We start from the raw sequence: 24,514 nt of genomic DNA, 5'->3' as shown, positions 1-24,514 counted from the left end.
CTGGAAGAGACACTGGTTCGACTGTGGTATCGGGCCACCATTAATATTCGACCGTTCTCACTCCTGAGGAAATGTGGTGCACTCAATTTTATTGAGAACTTCACCAGATGTGGGAGTCAAGTGTCCCTTTGAACAGAACCTTATGTTGCTTTCCTTGTATACAGTTGAGCATAAACAGGGAACTGCAGCAGTGTATACACAGAAAAGAGGCCATCCCGCATGTTTACGCTGTTTTGATGGTCCTGATTTGTTCTCTCGCCACCCACTCTGAAGCATGGCAAAATACTTTCCAAACGAAAAGAGCCCAAGTTTGTGCCTGTTTTGGGCTTTTTCTTGACTCCTTCAAAAACAACCTGCCAATCAAAGGATGACGACAGCCCGTCACTGTTGACAGATCTAGTTCTAGTTGCGGCATCAAGGCGATGGCGTTGCAGCAGAAAAGCGCTTTACGTAACACGACGCACGGCGTCGTTGTCATCGGTGCACCTGAAGGGACGTGTGGGTGCACTTTCAACTCCTGCGTTTACTCTGTTTTGCTTTAGCGCTGACCCACTTGCCACCACTTTATCCCTGGTTCCAATATGTGACCAAAGTGGTTCATTCCGACTTGCGGCAAAAGAGAAAGGAGGTCACGCCGACTCGCTTGGCAGGAACGCGGCTATCGCTTGGACGGGCAACAGCTCTGTCTACTCGCTGCCACACTTTCCTTCTGTTTCCATGGCTGTTCTTCCACAACGGAGAGAGTCGGATCCACGGCCGTCGGTCCCCCACTGAGCCGTCCCCTGCTGCTCCGCCTCCTATAATCACCCATGATGAGCAGCCTGCCAGCGCTAACCTATCCCTCAAATCACAATGGACCCCCTCTTCCCCTCCCATTAGCTCCCGCTGAATGGATTAGCTCCTCGACTGGGCTCGCTCCCGGGATGGGCATCTTTTCACAGCCAGACTCAATCCCGTTAGTATAATGGGAAAAATGGGCTTGTTTTGCTCTCCTCCTTCCATCGTCTGAACATCGACACTTGAATCAGATTGGGAGTCGCAGCCAACGCTGGCGAGTTAAGGGCTTGTTGTGCTTGGAGACGCGCAAAAATGAAAGCGGTCTTAGCGTGTCTTTTGGAGGACGAATACATGCAGAAATTCCATGTGATGGCCTTCCCCCCCCGTCCTCCATTCAAGAGATTGCAATAAGTCTATTTTCACATGGAGCAGATGAAACAAATGACTCAAATGAATCAATGCCTTTGAAAAGAAAGGAAAATTATTGGGTGGAATTGTTTGGGTTTGATGAACAAAACAAAATGTTTCACAGCTCCTAAGAGTACTTGGAGAGGACAAAAAAAAAACATTCAAGCTAGCCAATAAATGCTCCCTTAGGCACCATATTGTGTAATGACTAAACTTGTCCAACAGCTTTTTCACGGCTCACAGTTGACTCGAGTGTTGTGAGAAGCAAGTGACTAAAACGTGGAATTCCAAATAATCTCTTTTGCATGTGTGAATGTGCAAAAAAAAAAAGCAAAAAAGTTGATTTTTAAAAGATTCAATCGGCCGGTCGAGTAATCAGTCAGTGCCCTTATAAAGACAAGCGATAAAATTCATTAGTACCAAGTGAAAAGTCTTATTTAATATTTTTGATTGGGACTTAACTGTTGGCAAATAAAAACTGCACTTAAATAACGATTGACTTATAATCTTTTGCACATATATTTTACGCAAATAAATTCAAATTTAAATGCATACGTACGTATTATGTCTTATTGTTAGCTACAACTGAACTGTACTCACTACTTAGCAAATGTACCCTACTGGATTCAGAAAATAGGCCACTGTATTATTATGCACTTTGAATACCCAATTGTGTAATTCTTTTATGTCCCGCTAGGGGGAGCTCACACATTGATGTTGCTATTCATACCACACTTTAGCGATCAGTGATGTAAGACTCTTGTAATGTATGAAGTCTATTGTGAATTGTTCAAGACTTTATACTTTTTAAAAAGAAATGCCACAATGGAAACATAAGAAACATGTTACAGCATGTGCAGTTTTTTTTCTCAAGTGTATCAGTGTAGCTAAACACTTCATTCTCTTCTCTTCTTTTTTCAAAATTCAACTCCCAGAAGCAGAGAGCAAAAAAAGCATCTATCGACTTGAACTCACAAAACCCTATTCATGCAAATTTTTGGATTCGCCTTTTTTCCACTTTTATTTTCTCTTTTCACACCTACTCATCTCCTTGCCTTTCTTGCACTTTCTTTTTCTCCCTGTTCCTCTCCATTAGTTACACTATCGTCTTAAATATGCCCCGTCGGTCGGAAATGACTGCCACGTCAACCATTTTAGCACTTAACTTACTTTTACATTCCTTCCCTGAAGACGGACAGTCGATATTTCTGGGTTTGTTTTATTTTATTATAAAGAAAAACACGAATGTTACATTTTATGACTTGCAGCTGCACCATGTGTACAACTTAACGGCCTGGTGAAATAAAGGCATTGATTTATTCCAAATAATAACATAAAATGTGATTTATTTTTTTATTTTTGTGTATCGCAGACCTAAGGAAGACTTTTGACCAAGAACCGCTGGGGAAGGAAGTGTCACTGGAACAGGAAGTGTTGCTCCAGTGTCGCCCACCTGAAGGCATCCCAATGGCTGAGGTAAGCTATGGGCCATAATATTATAGCTATCCTTTATTTTGATTTTTTTTTTGATCCAATGTATGGCCATTCTTTTTCCACCGCCGCTTACTGGGCTATTTCGTCTGTTTGGTTAACACAGCTAATAAAATTTGAGAGGTGGGGGGGAGAAAAAGAAAATGAGAATAAAACCAGCTGTGTGTAACTTCCTCCGAGTCTACAGTAGAACATTATAAAAGTGCATTTGAAAAGATTGCAGGAACATAAATAGAGGATGAAAGAGTAGATTGATGTGGGGCGGTGGAGTGTGCGCACCGATGTGCGGGTGTTTTGTGGTTGAGGGGTGTCGGAATGAACTCTGTCAAGGCTTGTGATTGACCTGGAAACGCCGAGTTAACCGAGTGGAACTGCACAACATTTATCCGCGCTCAAAGTGCTGACAGGCTAAATGGCCCAAAGTTTGAGGCGCTGCTCTACCGAGTGTCCTTAAACAATCCGTACGAACAGCCGTGAAGCGTCTGAGGCGTTTTCCCCGAGTTCTACCCGTCAGCTGCGGATTTGTATTGCGCGGCGATTAAGGGCACAGCGGGGTGCGACTCTAACTCAAATGGATGATAATGATTGGTCAGCCAAGGAGATAAAGGGCTTGACGCTAAAGTAGCCGTTTTGCCGACACATGTTGATATTTCATTCTTTGAAGGCGACATTGATCCATTTATTTGCTGTAATGCTTGTCTTCAATTTGCTCATCAAAGAGCTGAAGACAATCCCAGTTGACTTTTGGCACGTTAGCATTAAGCTAGCAGGCGTTCATTTGATAAAATTATGGAGCGTGGTTGATGATTTTTGTGCTGAAATTTACTTTAAAATGTTTAGTTCTCTTTGTTTTAGGTGTATGATTCATACAAGTCAACTTTTATTGGTAGTTCCTGAATATTGTGGAGTAAACATTTAACTTCCATTGCTGTTATAAGTGCTGTCCCTTCGTGCTTGCCGTACTGCCCCAGCAGCTGACTAAAATCCACTATAGTCCACAGCAGTTAGCTTTTTATTTGCTTTTTTTTTTTTTTACAGATGTGCCTAATAAACAACTTGAACAAAAGCCACAGAAGTACCAGTTCGAAATATATGCGTTATCACGGTGCCTAAAGTATCAGAGCGCATCAACTATTGGCGGATACCCAGCGGGCGATGTTGGGGTTATCGACAAGCATGCGTTTCTTGGCTTGTCTTTCTAGTTTAGCATGTACAGCAAATTCTTTAATGACTCCCCATGACCTCATGTCTTAAAAAAAAAGGCAAAGATTCCATTGCATCATGTCTTTTTCCATCCATGAACTCAAACAGCTGGACACAAGAGAACGTTGTATTGAGCGGAGAAAAAAAACAGATGTTCAACTTCTTAGGTTTCTTCTGAATCTCGAGAAATACGTTACAGGCGCTGCGACGGAAAGACCTGTCATATTTCACCCGCCGACAAAGAAAAAACACGGCGGGGAGAAGATGAGATGTCTCGAGCCGGTGCGGTCGCTTGGCTGGCTCCGCGGCCGACTGCGGTTGAAGCCATAAAAACCTAAACACTCGTAACAATTTTCTTATTAAATCGCGCTGACTGCATACGATTGACTTTGTTGGACTTACTTCTGTAGCGTTCCGATATCATTTGTAGTTGCTTCAAAAATGCACGTTGCTTGCGTTCGCAGTGACGACGTGGTTTCTGTTCTGAGAATTTAGTCGATTTTTTTTTTACATAAAGTCACGAACTGTCTCGCTGGCTGCCTTCCTTCCATAGCTGATTTTGAAATCCGGTGCTGGTAACACCGTGGTGGAAAAAATGTAAGCGAGACTCCTAAAACGGATTCACATGAACCTCGTTGAAATGAATTGAAGGCGATTTAACCAAGGTTCTCTTCCTCTGTAATGTGGGACCAAAAGATGAAAAGCCAACACGTCACGCAGAACCTTTTTCTTTGAGCTCCTCGCCGAGACTCTTTCATTGGAATCTGAAGAGGCTCCTCGTGAGTAACTCCTTTCATACGTGACAATGCGTGGCGGCCTCACAAAACATTCTGCCCAGTAGAAGAATGTGCTTTCATTCTTCCTTTTCTTCCACCGCGTCAGATCCGAGAGAAAGACGAGGGTTCAGAGGTGAAGGCGCCGCTCCGAGATGCCGCTGCGCCCGGTTACTATGGGTTCCCCGATGTGAGTTCTCGCTCATCCGGGGTCCTGCGGCGTTATCGTGGGGAAAGGCGGCCCTTGCCAAGATTAAGTCCGATGGCATTGCTGAGTCGAAAGAGAATTCTTTAACCAAACTGACATCCAGCAGATGCTGGTGATTAAATGAAAATTTCAGGACAATAAATGTCACGACAAAGGGTTGCGATTCTCGACAGAGATCCATTTTGTGCCTCTAAGGCCTCCCCTCATTGGACGGCGGAGGTATGTCACCTAAGTGAGTTCTTGGCGTCGACAGCCGTGACTGTCAAGAAGAACACGGCTCGAGGAACTCGTAAAAGGCGACGTGTGTGTTCATTAAAGTGAGCCCCGGAGAGTCGCTGTGTCACCAGGCCACTTTGAAGCCTCTGCGCCAGTCGAGTCGCCATTGACCTCCAGGGGCTCGCTTGTCACTCACGACAAGCTTTTCTTGGCAAATGGTTGCGGTTGACTCTGAAAGTCCTCGCTAAATCGTTACTCCGCCTTTCGAAACAGGAGGCGAGAACGCTACTAAAAGCAAACGCTGCTTTGTTTATGTTTCCAAATAAAGCAGAGGAAAAAAAAATGCTTCTGTTTCTCCCGGCAATCTGGAACACTCGGGAAGGTGAATTGCTTTGTGCCAGGTGCTTGCTTTTTTTTCCCCCCCAATTTAACATGGAAATGAGGTTTTAATGAGCAAATCTTCTTCTCTTTTTTTTTTTTAGCCAAATGCTTTCCTAATCACCCCAAAATGTGTTGGAGGGTGTTTTTGAACTTGTAAGTCGGTGTGCTTATTTATATCCTCGCCGCTCCTCAAATGACATCCACGCTTTAATGTGACTCTTCAAGCAGCCCCCACAGAAAAAAAAAAAAAAAAGCTCTGCATCCGTAATGCACATTAGCATGCCAACCTATCGTTGTTGCTTCATGTAATACAGCCGACCATCGCTGCTTAAAAGGTACCGCAATGCCCCCGCAAGTGATTAAGGCCAGACACAGCCACCTCCACTTTCAATCACTGTTGAATAAATAGGAAGAAAATAAACACGAAGCATACATTCATACTCGAGCTGTCGACGGCTAAAAGTCACAGCGAGTCACTAACACCGCAGATTGCGTTCGCCAATTAGCAGCCGGTGAACACTCAACTGTCATTTGCTGACACCCACATCACTCATCAAGTCAGGCCCCGCCTTTTAACGACGTAAACAAACATGACACGGCATGACAAAAATATCTGTACCTCATGCAGAATATTATGCAATATGTATGCGAAAACACTTTTTTTAATTATCATGATAATATATAGAATACGGAATTTGAAGCTTTGACTTGATCATAGTTCCCTGACACCAAGTGTTAAAAAAAAGACGACAATCAAAGCAACTATTTTGGCATCTCTCCTTCTGTGTTGTTAATGTTAATGTTTTTTTTACGGCACGTTCTACAGGTGTGTCATTTAAGGTGCCTCGGGGCAGATATATACAGCGAGAGTCTACCAATTCTATTTCTGGCAGAACACTGATGAGTAATGAATGGCTTCGTCTCACCCGGGCGCTTAACAAGTGAGCCGGATGTATACCGTGTGATCCATACACTTTATTTGGCTAATTAGAGATGCGTTGGCATGCAACATTCCAGGCCGCGGTCGGTGCCACATAGGCCCCCGCAATTAAAAAAAAAAAAAGTCACCAAAGCAGACAGCAAAATTGTTCCATCCAGCCCGTGAAGCTGCTTTTGATTATTGCTGGAGAGCAAAAGATGTCTTTGTGAGATAGCCTTGATCATCACAGCTGACCTTCTACTGGATATGTTTCCTCAAGCACTTTATTTGCCATGAGGGGGCCGATTCACATGGAATGATCACGTCTTCCTCCTCCGCCAAATTGTACAGCGACTTGTTTTTCTTCACTTGGTCCAGTCCGCTCGGTTATGAGTAGTTTCCTCCTCTTCTAAAGCTCGCGTTTGATTCTCCGTCTGTGACTTGCCGACATTTCACAGTTTTGCCCCGGTTAATGTCAAATGTGCCAATTACCTCTTCCGGAAGTTGCACTGCCAATCAGGAGCTAATGAGGGGGTTTGAGGAGCAGGGGGTGCGATCTGCGGAGAAATGTGATGTCGAGTCGGGCTTACCTTCTCATCTCTGGCTTTTATTAATGAGTCCTAATTATAGTCGGGTGAGAAAAAAAATGTGAGGACTGCACCGTTGCTTTCTTTCTTTTTCTCTCTCTACCACTGGTTGTCCCTCTGCCCCCCCACCGACATCTTCCCCAACAGCAGCACATCTAGACTGAAAAGCTCTTTTGTTCAATTTTTAATTACCCGCCCGTATCAAAGTGCTCTTGACATCCGAACGCGTCGCGTCTGCAGAGGCCGTTGCTGTCATTGGCCAAAAGAAAAATTGGACAAGAAACATTTTTTCAGTCTCGTTCCAGAGAGCGCTGCTCGTCCTTTATTTGTTCTATCAGAGGCATAAAATGGCAATCATAACGTTATTGTTAGTAATCACGCTTTGTTCTCGTTGCACAATGAAGCCCTAAGACTAATGGTGACTGAATCTTTGCCAATTTAATGGGAATCTTCGGATGCATTAGGAGTGCCCAGTTCTGATTTCCCACTTGTACCTTTTGAGATACGAGTGACCAATTTGGCAAATAGAAAATAATTCCTCAAAAGAAAGGCTTGCGTTGCTGCTCCTAGATGAGTCACGATAGCACCAAACCACTACTTTTAGACCTTTGGCCTGTCTAATAGGAGCTGCTTCCCTCTCCAACAAGATTAAACAAGGTGGCGCCAAAGCACTACTTCATATTCGCCTGAGTTGCGACCACATCTTGTGGCATCTGAGAGTTTTTCAGAACGAGAGAAAAGTTTTCCAGACTAGATTGTCAGAAATTATATAAGTATAAAATAGCAGTGCAAAATCAAAGCCACTATTAGAAAATGATGTGAAAACAGAAGAGTCGAACCCGCTTGGGATGTTCCTCTGGCGCCGACTCACAGTCAACTTTTGTGTCGCAATCGGTTAATCTTCTCCTATGGGAGACGTCGAACAATGCTGCGTCTTTTACAACAATGGCCACAGTGTTTTACCTCGGCACAAATTACAGTGAGCCCTCTCCCTTCATCTCATCTTTTTATAAACATCCTGCTTATCTCGACCTGCCCCGCTTGTTGTCTTATCTCGCGAGCAGCGGTTTGGGGGCGCTCCCTGCTGTCGTGGGACGCGACAATGAGCAGGAAGTCGGCGTGCCAGGCCCCCTCATGGCTAGACTGCGCTCTTTGAAGATGAGGAAATATTCGGAATCAAAGTGTCTGCAGGGTTCTTTTCCAAATCAGTTTTGTGATTTAAAACCAAATAAAGATCCCAAACGTCCACCCCCCCTTTCTGCGCGATGAGTTCAATATCAGCATAATTTAGAGAAATGAACTGGTGAGAAAAGGTTAAGAAGCTACTGGGGCTCTTCTAAAAAGCCACAAAAGATGAAATGTTGTCCTTGCGAGGGTGATAACAAAAATCTTTGTCTTGCAAAGGGATTGTGAAGTCTCCAAAGCACAGAAGGACACTTGACCTTTTAAGCAAAGGTCCTTTTTTCCCCCCGGTCGTAGGTGGAGTGGCTGAAAAACGAGGAGGTGATCGACCCCGCCGACGACAGGAACTTCTACATCACCATCGACCACAATCTGATCATCAAGCAGGCGCGTCTCTCCGACACGGCAAACTACACGTGCGTGGCCAAGAACATCGTGGCCAAGCGACGGAGCACCACTGCCACAGTCATCGTCTACGGTGAGCCGCTACGGTGTTTCAAAAAGAAATCCAGATCCCCCGCTGCGCTTTCTGAAAGCTGGGATCTCCGCCCGCTGTCTCCGTCACGTCGATCCGGCGCGCTTGACGCCGCCAAGCTTCCAACTCTAACGGCCGCTCGGGGCTAGCTGAGTAAATGACACACGACGTGTCCGCTCTTGACTTCCCAGGCGTGTTTTTCCATCAAGAGTTCATCACATGATTTTCGCACTGGGAATTGAGAACCACACAGCATGCATAAACATAAATATTTCTACAGTATTATGCATCTGTTGTAACACTTGACCTTTGACCCTGATGTCATGAAAGGAATATATTATTCAAATCCACCAAATTGCACCAGTGTGTAGAAACAAGCAAGGCACACATTACTGCCAACTTGTTTCCCTGCCGATGCGCTCGACATCTCGGCGAGGATTCCTTGTCAGCGACGCGGGGAAAGCGCTTTTAATGTCAGCTTATCCTTGATAGGTAAAGTACTGTAATGTCACAACGGCTACGCGTCTCCAAAATGGTTTCATGCTTAATTGTGTCATGTGCGAAAGTACCGCAAAGACAGGAAAGGAGCTTTGTCAAAATACGTAAAAAAAAAAAAAGAGAAGGCCAATACAAAGCAATGGGGTAGGCAAGAAAAACATGAGAATAAAGTTCTATTATTACAAGAAGAAAAAAATTAATAAAGTATACAGTGATTAAAGTGTACATAAACATAAAGATTGTGACATTCAAACATCTATTTTTTATTATTATTAATCGGCTATCTTGATATTATCCTACCAAATATTTTCTGCCCTAATCGAGCCCTAAAGCAAAAATAAAATGCTCTACGGTTGCAATATTAGAAATGAATCTTGTACATAAATGTTTTCTCTGCCGATGCTCAGTGTGGGAGTTTCAAGGTCTCGGAGCCTTGATGTAAAATGTCAGCGGTTGGTCGGCAGCCACGGTGGCGTGCGTGCGTTGTGTGTTGTCGCTGTGCGCTGGAATTTGGTGGCTGACAAAGACGGATGAGAGAGGAAAGAGACGCATTAAGTGGAATCGGTGACTGGAAACTAGCCGCTATCTGACCGCCATGTCCTGTTCGGCTGCGTGATGGCCCGAGAGTAAAAAAAAAAAAAAAAGTTCTCCATTGTGTTGACATGTTGACATTCTGCTCATTGTATATTTCATCCCCCCCCACCTCTAGTAAATGGCGGCTGGTCGACATGGACCGAGTGGTCGGTGTGCAACAGCCGCTGTGGGCGGGGCTACCAGAAACGCACACGTAGCTGCACCAATCCGGCGCCACTCAACGGTGGCGCCATCTGCGAGGGGCAAGGCATCCAGAAGCTGCCGTGCAATACTCTCTGTCCAGGTAAGGCTTGTACTCAATCAATTATGTGTTATAGTCGTGAGATGTGATTAGAGTTGCAAAGGGGTGGGAAACTGCTGGTGAATTTCCAGAAAGTTTCCGGTAAATTTCCATGGGAAGCTAAGCAATTCAACCTTACTGAAAAACAACAAATAATTGTGATTTTAATTCAACCAAATAATGTTTATCATAGGAAAGATTGCTAGCTTAATGCTAACCCATAATGTGAAATGTCATAGAAGGGCTAACAAAAGTAGCATTGATGTTATTAACCTTTAAACATTTGAACAAAAATGGTGCAGCAACACATAGACAGAGCACTGATGGTCATGAATTCCCATGGAAAGTTACCCACTTTGAAAATGACCCAAATTTTGCAACCCAAGACGTACTTCATCTTCACGTCGGCATAAATCACCCCATGGCCATTCTCACTCGCGCATCACCTCGTGTGTGTTGTCTGTTGTGTGTTAGTGGATGGCCTGTGGACAGAGTGGACTAAGTGGTCCACCTGTGGGACCGAGTGCACCCACTGGAGGAGGAGGGAATGCGGCGCGCCGGCACCCAAAAACGGGGGCAAGGACTGTGAGGGCATGGTGCTGCAGTCCAAGAACTGCACGGACGGCCTGTGCATGCAGAGTGAGTATCTCCAACCACGGCGTCGGCTCATCCGCCATACCTCGCCTGAATCACTCGCTCATTCTGTTTCATTTCACTCACAAAAACACGAGCAGCCATCTTGCTCCAGCTCGTGCTCCTCGTCCGGCTAGTTTAAAATGAGATGACACTTTACACTGTGTTCTTACTTTGTACGTAATGGCAATTACATGGCGGCAAAGAGTCAGCTCTGATTGCTACTTTCATTTTCCAAATATCTAGAAGAAAACCCGAGGCCGCGGCATGGCATGAGTTTGACCCGCTCGGCGATTCCGTGTCTCTGGAAGCGAGCAATTATTGCCGGTAATGGCTCTCTCTCGCTTTCCCAATCATTTCAAAGTTCACAAACAGCTTCAGGAGTTGAAAGGCTTTTCATAAATGGCATTTTTTTTCGCCCCACTCTCTGTATTTGTTTTGTTGGGTGGGCGGGTGTGAAAAAACAAGACAGCTTGTTGCGATGCACTCAGAAGCGTTTCCTCGGGCGATGAGTTGTTTAGAGTTATTCTGGCTTTTAGTTGAACAAAAGCCAAGCGGTTGAAACGCTTGCCAAACGTGCCGCCAAGTCTCCCGTGAAATACGGAGAGTTTGCATTCATACGTCGAAGTCTTCCCTACGTCTACGCATTTGTATTTTCGGGAGGAATGGTCGTTTACGTTTGTCTTATTACATCACCTTCAGTCTTTGTGACAAGCCGCATTGTCACGGTTGCATGAAAAGAAAGCCATGATGATATAGATTTAGCATCATTCCAAGGATTGATTTTTTTTTTTGTTTTGTTAGAAGCTAAGAGGGTAAAGCCACTTATGTCAATGCTAACGACCATTTCCACTCACATTGCTGAGGAGAAGAAGCCATTATGTGAACGCTCACATTAAGGCAATGGAAGTCGTGGTGCTGCAATCTGAACTCACCTCGGAGCGCTGATTCCTCCACGCCGTGATGCATGCTGGGAGGGTTCGGACGCCAGTAAATGCGGCTGATCCTATTTTCTGTCTTTGGATCTCATTTCAACACTCTCGTGGCAATTTAGCGCTTGAAACGTGCTAGAGAATCCGATTCCGCAAAGACTGTCTGCAAGACAGACAAAATGTCATTTTATTTCATGACTGAAAATTACAACAACAAAAAGTCATGCTGGAGTGGGTATGAAAGGTTTACACAGCCCTGTTTAAATGTTTTTTTTTTTTTTTGTTAAACCTGCAGTACCTATAGACCATCATTTGGCAAAATGTCCGAGAGTGAGTCGCTGTACTTTAATTGAATTTTGGTTTCCGACACAGCTGCTTGTAAGATGCTTGTTTATTTGCTGTGGTTGGCTGGCGACCAGTCCAGGAAGTCCGCACACTTTTCCTACCAAAAGTAAGCCAGGATAGGCTGGCCGCAACGTTTGCTGATTACACCAACAAGTGGTCCTCATCTATCAGCTCATTGATTTTTTTCTCTTTTTTTTTTTTGCTGCTGACTGCTCGTCTCGCTGCGGCTCTCTGCCTCGCTGATAGAGATGACATTGTTTGTGTAGTTGTTTATGGAGTGAGATCAAGTTGTGATGTCGCCATGCCTGGCAGGAAATCCTCCTCTTCCATCTTTGTTGGCATCAGCTGAGAAATCTTGATTGTGAATTCAATTGTCCCTCAGAGTTTCAAAAAAGTTTAGAATTATCCAGAGATGACCCAAGATGGCGTCAAAGCACTACTTTTCCTTTGGCCTGACCAAATGAAGCTCCTCAGTTGTCGAAACAAGATTTTTCTATGAGACACACGGCTTTGGGGTAGGGGCGTGTCAAAATGAATCCAAATCCAAAATCGCACTTGTAGAAATCCAGCTAGGATTTCCAGTGCGGTGACACACAGTCGACTTTTTGCTTCTGTGGAATACTGATGACGGTACGGCGTTCCCCCTCACCTGCCTGGCTGCCCGCTTCAGTACTAACTCTCGTTGAGCTTCTAAGCCGCCTTGATGGATGGCGTCACTCCCTCACCCCAAGCGCTGCGTTCCCTCAGCCGCTCCTCATCGCTCTCCGTGCCCGAGAAGGGAGGGGCCAAATCAAGAAGGATGACTTCCCCTGCGTCATTTTTCCTACTCATGACTTTGTTGCTGTCTCATTTGTTGCGTTTGTTTTTCTGTTGGCTTAAATTTGATTTTCATCATCCCTCTCTCCCACCATGTTCCAAACCCCCCCACCCCACCCCACCCCCTTGACTCTCCCCCGCCCATTCCTTCCCTCTCTTCCTCAAGGTTCCTTATATCAGAAGTCAGCTGAGGCTAAAGGCAAGCTTGATTTGGGAAATACATGTGAGTTCCTGATTTACTATTTTGTTTTCTTTTTTACATTTTCATTGCCATGTCTTGTCTTTTCACACGCTTCTCTGCATACTCCTCAGAACTAAAAGGTCCATCCACACCATTTTCTAAAAAAAAAGACAGCTAGTTAGCTATAGTATGTGCTGCTTTTTTGGATAGCAATTAAGTTCCAATGGCTCCAGCAATATCACCAATGCACAGAAATAATACTGATCATATTTCTTTGGTGATTGTCCAAGATTGCAGTTTTTGAGGCAAGCGTTTCGCAGTATCTATTATAGATTTTCAGGCACCTCCTGTTTTATTTATTAGGATGCAGTGGTTATTTCAAAATAAGACAAAATAGATCAGTGGCCCCATCACATCCACTAGAGACATGAATCAAAAAGCCAATTGCAGCCAAATTATGTTCGTGTTTGTAGATCAATAAGAAGGCTGATGGCGATTTCACGCCGAAAATCGGCAACCCAATAAAAACCTGACCGGGTTGATGACCCTTTCTTTGTTTGGCCAAGGCTGCTGTTTGTCTTTCTCCAAGTGATGTTTATGCAGCAGAAAAGTCAATATGAAATTGGGCTTTACTAGACTTGGATTTGATTTGTGTGCGAGGAGCAGTGGCTCATTTGCATGGGACGAAACCTGCACTTTAAAACAGGCAAAGAAAATTATTTGTAGCTGTTTTGAATTATGAAACCAAATTCACCAGGCTGTCATTTTCTTTCTCCTCCACAGGAAAAGTATTCTTTAAAAAACAGAACAAAAAAAAACCCAGTAGCCTGCCTTTCCCTCGTTGCTTCCCAACAAGCACGGCAAGCTGTGACTTTATCCAGAAGTGAATTCTCATGTATGCGTCGTCGTCATAATAGTAATAATCCCTTTTCATTTCCACTCCTTGTACTTTTTCTGAGCGCTGACAATGGCTCGTGTTCAAAGGGATGTATTCATCTAAGTGATACATTTTAATGTGTACACTTAGCAGGTTGCTGCCTTTATCATCAAAGCACGGACGGAAGATTGTGCCACGGTGGGTGGAGGAGGGCTGGTAGTTTCGGGGAAAGGGGAATTGGGGGTGTTGGGGAGGGGGGGGGGGGCACGTTAAATAACCGCAGGGAAGCTGGAGAAGTGAAATTACATTCCACCGCTTTCATCACTCGGCTCCCCGCTCGGCTGTCGGTTCCCGTCTGTGGCGGCGGAAGGATTAGGATGACGATGTTATCCTGACACTCCAGACTTTGCAGTCTACAAAATAATAATAATTATATTTCCTGTATTTTTCCACCTGACTTAATTGCGGATTTTAGACATTGTTGTGTTGGTGATGCGGCGGTCATGCAGGATTTTATGTCAGAGCCGTTTGCTTCCCCTTTTTGTGCTGGAGACTCTTGACGGAGACACGCGTGGAGTGTCGTTCCCCTTGCAGGCCCATTTAAACGCAGTCTGCCAGCTTTTATGGCATCTGCTGCCATCTACTGGCTAACTTGCGAATACCGTAAACTGTCTTACAAATTTTCTACATGGCTTTTTATTTGCTCATTTAATGGAGATAAATACTATATAATTTGGCAATATCACACTTGAGTGGCTCAGCATATTTGCTGTGACAACACAAGCGCCGCTTTCTTGGAGTCTTCCGACATCACATGTACGCCGCCCGCAGAAGAGAATTACATCTCATTTGTCAACTGAGTGACAGTGAAGGACACACACCAAAGAGAGACAAGGCCGTCAGCGGACGTCCATTAAAAAGGTCGACTCCGTAATGAGTGCCCGTCTCGCTCTGGCGCCCCCGTCGTCTTCGCTTGGACCTTCTAATCATGGAGGTTTCGCCAGCTAGAAAGTGGACAGAAATCCAGCGGAGATGAAAGTTGCTGTGAGGAACGCTAGCGACGACATTCCATCTTATCTACGCTGTGTCACAACGACGACGGCGGCCTCAGAGCCGCGACGCCCGCCTGGCAGTTGCGGAGATGAAAACATCCGTATCTCTCCACCCTCAGAAGTTGCCACATGGTTTTTCTCTATGCTGCTCATTAGCACCGGGTCATTGTGTTTGGCTCAGGCCGCCTTAGGCAAGCCATCGTGACCACTGTGCGCTGAATGTGTTATCACAATGTGTGCAACCACAACATGGCTGCAGTCATTCGAAAGTGTTTGTGTACGTGTTTTGAATGCTTAATCTAAAAAACTCGCATCTTCTGATTTTGTGATGTCAGAAGGCACCCAGCCACTGCCTCTTTGGTTGCCTAGCAACCAGTGAGCATCACCCACCTCCCCACAAAAGTGGCCCGGTTTGAATTCCCCATTATGTGCCACAATGTTTTAATATTGTGGCCTTTATCGTGAATGAAATCATCTAATACTGCAAAATGAAAGGAAGAACAACATATTTTGTGTTCATGTTTATTAATATCCGGCTCAATCCTAACCAGGATATTAGTTTGCTTTAAATGGTTTGACGTATTGACGGTTATTAGGGGCACTGACAAAATTAGCTAGACATGTCTCAGGGATTCGGAATGGAATCGGAGGTCGGCCATTTTGTTTTGAAACAACCATTTCTGGCAAATTGCAGTTTTTGCAGGTACCCATACCAGATGGATGATGCTAAATTGTGCTATCCGTCACCATCTAAAGTGGGCGGAGCATAGAGTCAACAATGACTTCCTGGCCGCTTGCAGCTTTTAATGTCTATATCTTCTCTCTCTTTGTCGCCTTCCACAGTGGCCCCCAGCACGGACGACGTGGCTCTCTACGTGGGCATCGTCATCGCCGTGATCATGTGCCTGGTCATCTCCGTGGTGGTGGCGCTCTTTATCTACCGGAAGAACCACCGTGACTTTGACTCGGACATCTTGGACTCGTCCGCCCTCAACGGAGGCTTCCAGCCAGTCAGCATCAAGACGACGAGGAAAGGTGCGGCTAAAATGTAGCGTCCGACTTTCTCAGCCAAATTCTTTCTTGAAGAAAGTTTTAAGATGACGTAAGCATTTGGTTTGAAGTTTTAACCAAACCTTTGAATTTCAAATGTAGCTGTTAAAACGTTGAAAAGAGTCATCTGTTCATTTGCACACGAGCGAGTGGCGGGCCTGCGTGTCTTCCCGCCCAGACAAGAAACATTCCTCCTTGTACCTGGCAGCTAAGCGGAGCCTTCGCGCTGCCATCTGGCACTCCCGATTCCCAGCTGTGCCTTGAGCTCCTCACACTGAGTAATATTGTGTTGTGGCACACTCGACTATCCTAATGAGTGAAAAGTGAATGAGCGAAAGCAGGCGGGCAGGCAGGCGGCAATCCTGCTGATTGAGGCTTCATTTCCTCCTGGTCCTTTTTGATTTTCGCCACCAAATTAAATGTCATATGGTCTGTTTTGTTCTTTTTGGCTTCTCATTCCAGCCGATCTCCTCACGGCACCCCCTGATCTGACCTCGGCGGCCGCCATGTACCGAGGCCCCGTCTACGCCCTGCACGACGTGGCCGACAAAATCCCCATGACCAATTCGCCCCTGTTGGACCCCCTGCCCAACCTCAAGATTAAAGTGTACAATTCGTCCGGCCTGGTGACGCCGCAGGACGACCTGGGAGGCGAGTTTTCCTCCAAGCTGTCACCCAAGCTGCCGCACTGCCTGCTGGACAACAGCGACGGCACCATGGGTCGGCGCATGCAGACGCAGACGCTGTTGCGATCCAGAGACCCCTCCTGCACCGCCGTGGGTTCCTTCAGCTCGCAGGGTGGACATCTCATTGTCCCAAACTCAGGTACGGCGCGCAGTTATGATGTCATATTTGTTTTTATGTTCTGAACTATCATAGCTACAAATTGACACATGCTAAAAATTTCTTATTCAGCACTAAAAATAAAAAATAAAGTTTTTAAAATCGATGTCAAAAACACATCGAGACAGGCACCTTTTACAACTTTAGTTCGTGTAGTTTTTGACGTATGATTTCAACCATGCTAACCTTTGAAATGACCCGCTGTGGCATATGTAAGCGATCAGCATGACTCGCTTTGACTTCACTCGTGACGTTGAGTGATAGCAAAGGTGCGCCGTGTAGAAGTGAGGGATCAGAGGGGCACGCTTGCAGGCGGCTTTTCCTGCCGCTTGCATGTCCTCGCTTCAAACACGGGCTGTCTGTTTTTTTTTTTGTACGGCGACGGTGACAGGCGCAGATAAACGAGCTACGACATTAAAGGATACAGCGTCTCCTCCGGTTTCTCGAAGTTCTCAGCGCTTCATTTTGATTCCTGCTAAATTGTTCTCAGCTGTGTTTTGGAAAAGTCGTCTTGTCGTGTTACACAAAGGGTGGAAGACTTTGGACTTTGATCTGTTCACATGCCGAAGTCGGGGATCTTCAAACTGAGGCCCCCGGATCCCCTCAGGGTTCACAAATTATAGCTAGGGTCCACAGAATCTTTTTTTCTTAATTTATTTAACTGGCTGTATATTTTGGTTAATGTTGTAATATTATGAGTGTTTGGGAGAAAAAAAAATCTGTAATTTTGCAAACCCCTAAATGAAATATGATGGAGAACCTTGAGTAAGAAAAGAAAATAAGCCTTTAAAAAGTTTCTTGCAATGAGGTCCCAATGGCTGAGTTGTGATTACTTTGCCGGCCAGGAAGAGAAGCCAACTTGTCACCCTTTTTTTTTTTTTTTTTTTTGAAAAGTTCACTTCAAGGACATGAAGAAATCAATGCGCTATCCAACACAGACGGTGTGTGTGTGTGTGTGTGTTTGTGCGCGCACGAGGGAATCCTTTCAAAGACCTTTTTGACAAGACATCATATGAAATCAATGTGAGATGGAAAAATGTAAATCACGCTGCGAGCAGCAATATGAGAATCGTATGACGAGAGGGAGAGATCATTGATTTTCTAATGAAATGTCACATCCCTTCCACATTCCTATACGGGCAAGTACATCCAAGCAGGAACTTTCTTTTCCATTTTCTTCACATTATTGTCAATTTGTGGCTCCCAGGTGCTATGCCGTTTTCTTCAGATTGCAAAATGTACTTCCAAGAATGAATGTCACCCACAGAATTCAAAATCCACTAATCTCCCCTCACTCACCCCAATTAATATTTTGATTTTGTTTTCTTTATTCCAGGTGTGAGTCTGCTTATCCCAGCAGGAGCCATCCCGCAGGGTCGCGTGTATGAAATGTACGTGACTGTCCAGAGGAAGGAAAGCTTGAGGTAGGAAGGAAGCAGGAAGTCACACAACACAGGCTTTGAGTGCCTAGAATGCTAACCATACCCTCGTTGCTCACCCTCCAGGCCCTCAGTGGAAGACGGGCAAGCGGTTTTGAGCCCTGTGGTGAGCTGCGGTCCGCCGGGCGCCCTTTTGACGCGCCCCCTGGTGCTCACCATGCATCATTGCGCCGTGTCAGACGGCCAACAAGACTGGTTGATCCAGCTCAAGAGCCAGTCGCCGCAGAACACATGGGAGGTAAGGCAGAGGACAAAGCATTCATTTCAATTTTGCTTGACATATTTTATAACAAACATTTTTCCAAGTCGCCACCTCCCCCATCTGCAGTTGAGAAGTTACTCTTTTCTGACATGCAGCATACAACGCTAACTTTGACCCTATTTTGGAACAATTAAAAGATGAAATAGCTTTCATCAGTCTTTCCTGTGCATGAATGGTGTCCTTGCACCTTTATGAACACATCGTTTTGTGTTTGTGTGCGTGGGAGCCATTTTGTGTGCACTTTATTTTGCCATCTGCCTGCAGGCCATGTCATTAACATTGCTGCCGGCGGCTGAGGTGTGTTGTCAAGGGCAGCGCTGATGCCGTTTTGAATATATCCCCTCCGCGCTTCTTTTGTGACACACTCACACAAACACAAGCGTGTTTGCGGAGGACATGGCCTAAACACCTTTCAATGAAATTGGCAACTTGAATCCAAATCCTGCTTGCTATTGACTGAAAAGGTTTATAGTTGCTTATACTGATAGATTTCCGCAAATATTTCAAGGTGAACAAGCTGTTTATTGCAACTCCAGGTTGAAATTTACGATCGAAACCATTTTTTTGGCGGGCCGCATTGTAGTCATAACTTCTTTCGGAGGGCCTTTATGACTGTCAACCCAAATAAATGTATGAGCACCTCATATTATAAACAGTAAAAGCTACAAAACAAACTGACAAATAACTCGTTTTCAAATCAGACGAGTAAAAACTGGTCAAATATTAAAAAAAAAAAGATATCATTAAAAGTGAAGACAATTTGCAATTCTAGTAATTACACAAATTTGATGCACAATTTGTCTTTGCGGGCCACATAAAATGATGTGGCGGGCCGTATCTGGCTCCCGGGCCTTGAGTTTGACAACTGTGATTTAAACCCTAGTTTGAAACCCTAACTCTAGTATGAACCCTACTTTGAAACCCTAACCCTAGCTTTAAACCCTAATTTGAAACCCTAACTCTAGTATGAAACCCTACTTTGAAGCCCTAACCCTAGCTTTAAACCCTACTTTGAAACCCTAAATCTAGTATGAAACCCTACTTTGAAGCCCTAACCCTAGCTTTAAACGCTACTTTGAAACCCTAACTCTAGTATGAAACACTACTTTGAAACCCTAACCCTAGCTTTAAACCCTACTTTGAAACCCTAAATCTAGTATGAAACCCTACTTTGAAGCCCTAACTCTAGTATGAAACCCTACTTTGAAACCCTAACCCTACTTTGAAACCCTAATTTGAAACCCTAACCATAGCTTTAAACCCATGTTTAAAACCCTAATTTGAAACCCTAACCCTAGTATGAAACCCTACTTTGAAGCCCTAACCCTAGCTTTAAACGCTACTTTGAAACCCTAACTCTAGTATGAAACCCTACTTTGAAACCCTAACCCTACTTTGAAACCCTAATTTGAAACCCTAACCATAGCTTTAAACCCTACTTTGAAACCCTAAATCTAGTATGAAACCCTACTTTGAAGCCCTAACCCTAGCTTTAAACGCTACTTTGAAACCCTAACTCTAGTATGAAACACTACTTTGAAACCCTAACCCTAGCTTTAAACCCTACTTTGAAACCCTAAATCTAGTATGAAACCCTACTTTGAAGCCCTAACCCTAGCTTTAAACGCTACTTTGAAACCCTAACTCTAGTATGAAACCCTACTTTGAAACCGTAACCCTACTTTGAAACCCTAATTTGAAACCCTAACCATAGCTTTAAACCCTACTTTGAAACCCTAAATCTAGTATGAAACCCTACTTTGAAGCCCTAACCCTAGCTTTAAACGCTACTTTGAAACCCTAACTCTAGTATGAAACACTACTTTGAAACCCTAACCCTAGCTTTAAACCCTACTTTGAAACCCTAAATCTAGTATGAAACCCTACTTTGAAGCCCTAACCCTAGCTTTAAACGCTACTTTGAAACCCTAACTCTAGTATGAAACCCTACTTTGAAACCTAACCCTACTTTGAAACCCTAATTTGAAACCCTAACCATAGCTTTAAACCCATGTTTAAAACCCTAATTTGAAACCCTAACCCTAGTATGAAACCCTACTTTGAAGCCCTAACCCTAGCTTTGAACCGTGCTTTGAAACCCTAACTCTAGTATGAAACCCTCCTTTGAAACCCTAACCCTAGTTTGAAACCCTAACCATAGCTTTAAACCCATGTTTTAAACCCTAACCCTTGCTTTAAACCCTACTTTGAAACCCTAACTCTAGTATGAAACCCTACTTTGAAGCCCTAAGCCTAGCTTTAAACCCTACTTTGAAACCCTAAATCTAGTATGAAACCCTACTTTGAAGCCCTAACCCTAGCTTTAAACCCTACTTTGAAACCCTAACTCTAGTATGAAACCCTACTTTGAAACCCTAACCCTCGTTTGAAACCCTAACCCTAGCTTTAAACCCTACTCTAGTATGAGGGGGCGGTAATTGGATTTCCATTCATTTCATTATGGCTGATTAACAAGGATTTGCTGTAGACTTGGAACTTTTTAGTATGGCACAAAGGACCATAAACTAACTGTCCGGCCTTTGCGATTGACGGTATTGCTTGTGTCAGCTTGCTATTGAAGTGCGTCTCGCGTCGTGCTCAAGTCATTTGCCAATACAGTCGCCGCCGTGTGAGTTTATGGGTGCGCCGGAGCGCCTTTGTCAGAGATGAATTACTCGGAGGCAGCCAGTATTCTTAAAGAAGTCATAACCATTGATCAAATCCCGGACCTGTCGGAAATGCAGATGCTACAGTCCGATGCGGTGCCAAGGTTTTTACTTTATGAGCTCTTTTTTTTCCCATTGAGAGATGAGGCGTCGTGAAATATTGCTGAATTGAATGGATTGTCTGTCAAAAAGTGTGTTTGTCAAACGGACTCACTCCGCGGGAGAGGCAATTTGTAAATCCAATTGATATACTGGCATTTAATACTTACAATAATACTTAATACTTACAATATTTTTTCATGATTTGCTTTTTAATTCGTTTCCACCTGCCTGTTGAACACACACATAGAAAATGAAGTCAAAGGGAACTTTGGTGTCTTTTTTACTCTTCCTGCAGCTCAAATGAACGACCCTGTTCGGCATCCCAGAACATTTTAAGAGCCCAATGATTGCCGCTGATGCGCCGCTTAAACGGCCCGGCTCGCAATCGAATCCTTACATTTCTCCTCAGTCTCTGGTAATAGTCTGATTTAATGCCGCGTTGCTGCTCGCATGGATTTTACCGAGAGAGAGGGGAGAGAGAAATCAAGACAAAGCATGGACAAATAAGCACTTCTCTTATTAAAAGACACTCCGGGTGAGGTTTAAATATGCTCAGCTTTTATAGACATCATCAACATGTCAATTGTGAACATTGTGCTGCTGTCTCGCTGAGCTAAAAGCTACTTGGCCAGGAGTTGACTACTTAGATTAAATCTAGCAGGAGAGGAAAAATCACACCTGATTGTGACTGACACTTGTCCTCTCTTTGGCAGGATGTGGTGGTGGTGGGCGAGGAGAACTTCACCACGCCGTGCTACGTCCAGATGGACGACGAGGCGTGCCACATCCTGACCGAGACTCTGGGCACGTACTGCCTGGTGGGTCAGTCGCTCAGCGCGGCCACCACCAAGCGCCTCAAGCTGGCCATCTTCGGCCCGCTCACGTGCCCCGCCACCGAGTACCACATTCGGGTCTACTGCCTGGACGACACGCAGGACGCGCTTAAGGTGTGTTTGTCTAGAAAGAGTTGTTTCAGTCACTTTTTTTATGTCAACAAGTCAACAGTGGTGTCCTCTCAAGGCTCAATTTTTTTTTTTACATCAACATACTGCTATTGGGTGATGTCATCGAAAGAACCGGCATAAATGTCCTTTTTGATGATACCATATGTTGCCATATCTCCTGATGACATGGGGTCAATCCACCATTTCTTTTTAAGTTGTATTTGATGAAACACTAATTGATGTTGTGTGCATGTGTGTGTATTTGTGTCATTTTAGGAAGTTCTCCAAATGGAGAAGCAAATGGGCGGCAAGTTGTTGGATGAACCAAAGACGCTCAACTTCAGCGACAGCACACACAACCTGAGACTTTCCATTCACGACGTTCCTCACACGCTGTGGAAAAGCAAGCTGCTGGCCAAGTACCAGGTGCAAGCCAAATCTTTTCGATGTGTTTTTCCTAATAGGATGTGTGAAAAAGTATTCCAGGCTTGTATGTTGACAAATGCCTCCTGAGAGCTTGGCAACAAATTTTGAACATCATTTGCAGGAGCTCTGTTTCCAGCAAGTGTGGGACGGCTCCCAGAGGAACCTCCACTGCTGTTTCACGCTGGAGCGCTTCTCCACCGCGACTGTGGACCTGACGTGCAAAATTTGCGTGCGCCAAGTGGAGGGGGAAGGTCAGATCTTTCAGCTGGACACCACGCTGTCTGAGGTAGGCATCACACTTTTTACATACGTAGTTCTTTTGTTTTAATTTGACAGTGGACACTTGTATTGAAGCCACATTTGCATCCCACCTTGTGCCTCGCAGGACTCGCAAAACATCGACACATCCCTGCTGGACCCGGCCAGCAACATCACCACGCTGGTGGGACCCAACGCCTTCCGCATCCCCGTCTCCATCCGCCAGAAGCTGTGCGGCAGCCTGGACGCGCCGCAGACCCGCGGCAACGACTGGAGGATGCTGGCTCACAAGCTTAACCTCGACAGGTGCGTGCAGTTTTAGTGTGACAGATCATTTATGCATAACATATATATACTCTACATTAACCTACCTTATGTTCCAGGCTACATATTAAGTAAAATATGTGAAACGTTCAAGAGAAAAAAAAATCTGATTTCAGTGGTCATCAGTTGGAGCATTTTATGACCCAAAAGCGAGAGAAGGCTTTTCATTGAATCAAAAAGTGCCTTTGTGTGCATTTCTGGGTCCACAGCACAGTGGGGCGGCATGGCTTATCACAAGCAGCAGCTGCAAAGCGATGACACCCTGATTACGTGGACACGCTTCTTGTTCAAAAATGGAACAGCACATCAATATTTTGATGTGTCCATTTTACGCTAACTAATGAGAAAGTCTGTTTACTATTTGTCATGCAGCAATCCAGATTGACTTTTTTTTGGCTTGTCATCTTCAGGTATCTGAACTACTTTGCCACCAAGTCCAGCCCGACGGGGGTCATCCTGGACCTGTGGGAGGCGCAGCACTTTCCCGACGGCAACCTCAGCCGCCTGGCCCAAGTCCTGGAGGAGATGGGACGCCACGACAGCCTCCTCCCCGCCGCCAACGAGCACTGACGTCATCAAGGCACTCGCTCCTTCGTGTTATTTATGGCATCCGTCGTCATGGAAACAGGCCTCCACTTATTCACAGGAAACAATCCCGCGACGGATGTTGAGGAGGAAGCATCTCGGTGTATGGTCTCCATGGCAACGAGGTAAACGGACTCATGTTCTGTGATAGTGTAGTATTTAATATGAATAATGATAATCCCATGTATGCTTTTGTTTTTGAAATAAGCGCCAGTGTCGTCTTACACTACTTTTGGCGGTTTTCTATAATTATTGTTTGCCGTCTTTCATCCCACCATTTGGCTAAAGAGGGTCGATAATGTGGATTTTTTTCTTATGATTGTTTGTACGTTGTGATAAAGGAGATGCTAAGGAGAAGTAATTATGTCAAAAAAAGATCTATTTTTCTAGGACCAAATGTAAACAGTACAGTTGCTTTTTGCCAAATAATTGACACATGTGCAAGGCTCACTTTAGAAAGTGAGAATGCAATTCAAATGAATGATTGTCGCACCAACATTAGTAATATTTGTGAATGCATTTTTTTGTAAAGCAGTCTATGCAAACTTTCTTTTCCCATGTATTACAGGTCCTTGTGGGGATAGCAGTTTTTTTGTTTTTTTTATCTTATTAATTTGTCGTGCGGCTTCGTGATGCTAGCGTGTGTTATGTACAAGTGTGGATCCTTATCCGGCGTGCCACTCTCATCCGGTAAAGCAATTGTATAAAGTGTAAGAAATGTAATTTTTAAGACTAATAATAAATTATATTTATATGCAACACTGACAAAAATCACACAACTGCAGTT

The 24,514-nt window shown here is 44.6% G+C and overlaps 1 protein-coding gene across 4 annotated transcripts in view; it reads left to right on the top strand.

The window, feature by feature from the left end:
• unc5c (unc-5 netrin receptor C) overlaps positions 1–24,506 on the top strand; it is an 84,138-nt gene extending 59,632 nt beyond the window's left edge. For 3 of the 4 annotated variants that reach the window (XM_037265583.1, XM_037265585.1, XM_037265586.1), the window contains 14 exons: positions 2,558–2,661; positions 8,443–8,623; positions 9,828–9,995; positions 10,467–10,631; positions 12,885–12,941; positions 15,672–15,863; positions 16,341–16,703; positions 18,058–18,145; positions 18,227–18,398; positions 21,904–22,137; positions 22,411–22,560; positions 22,682–22,846; positions 22,946–23,124; positions 23,553–24,506. In XM_037265583.1, the coding sequence (XP_037121478.1) occupies positions 2,558–2,661; positions 8,443–8,623; positions 9,828–9,995; positions 10,467–10,631; positions 12,885–12,941; positions 15,672–15,863; positions 16,341–16,703; positions 18,058–18,145; positions 18,227–18,398; positions 21,904–22,137; positions 22,411–22,560; positions 22,682–22,846; positions 22,946–23,124; positions 23,553–23,712 (2,378 nt within the window). In that variant the 3' untranslated portion in view covers positions 23,713–24,506. The remainder of the gene's footprint in view (positions 1–2,557; positions 2,662–8,442; positions 8,624–9,827; positions 9,996–10,466; positions 10,632–12,884; positions 12,942–15,671; positions 15,864–16,340; positions 16,704–18,057; positions 18,146–18,226; positions 18,399–21,903; positions 22,138–22,410; positions 22,561–22,681; positions 22,847–22,945; positions 23,125–23,552) is intronic. The other variant, XM_037265584.1, reaches the window with a different exon arrangement.
• Positions 24,507–24,514: the final 8 nt, after the last annotated feature.

Source organism: Syngnathus acus, chromosome 12 (assembly GCF_901709675.1).
Source record: "Syngnathus acus chromosome 12, fSynAcu1.2, whole genome shotgun sequence".
In the NCBI taxonomy this organism is placed as follows: Eukaryota; Metazoa; Chordata; class Actinopteri; order Syngnathiformes; family Syngnathidae; genus Syngnathus; species Syngnathus acus.
Note: the sequence above shows the minus strand (reverse complement) of the source record. Positions and strands in the feature narration are given on the sequence as shown.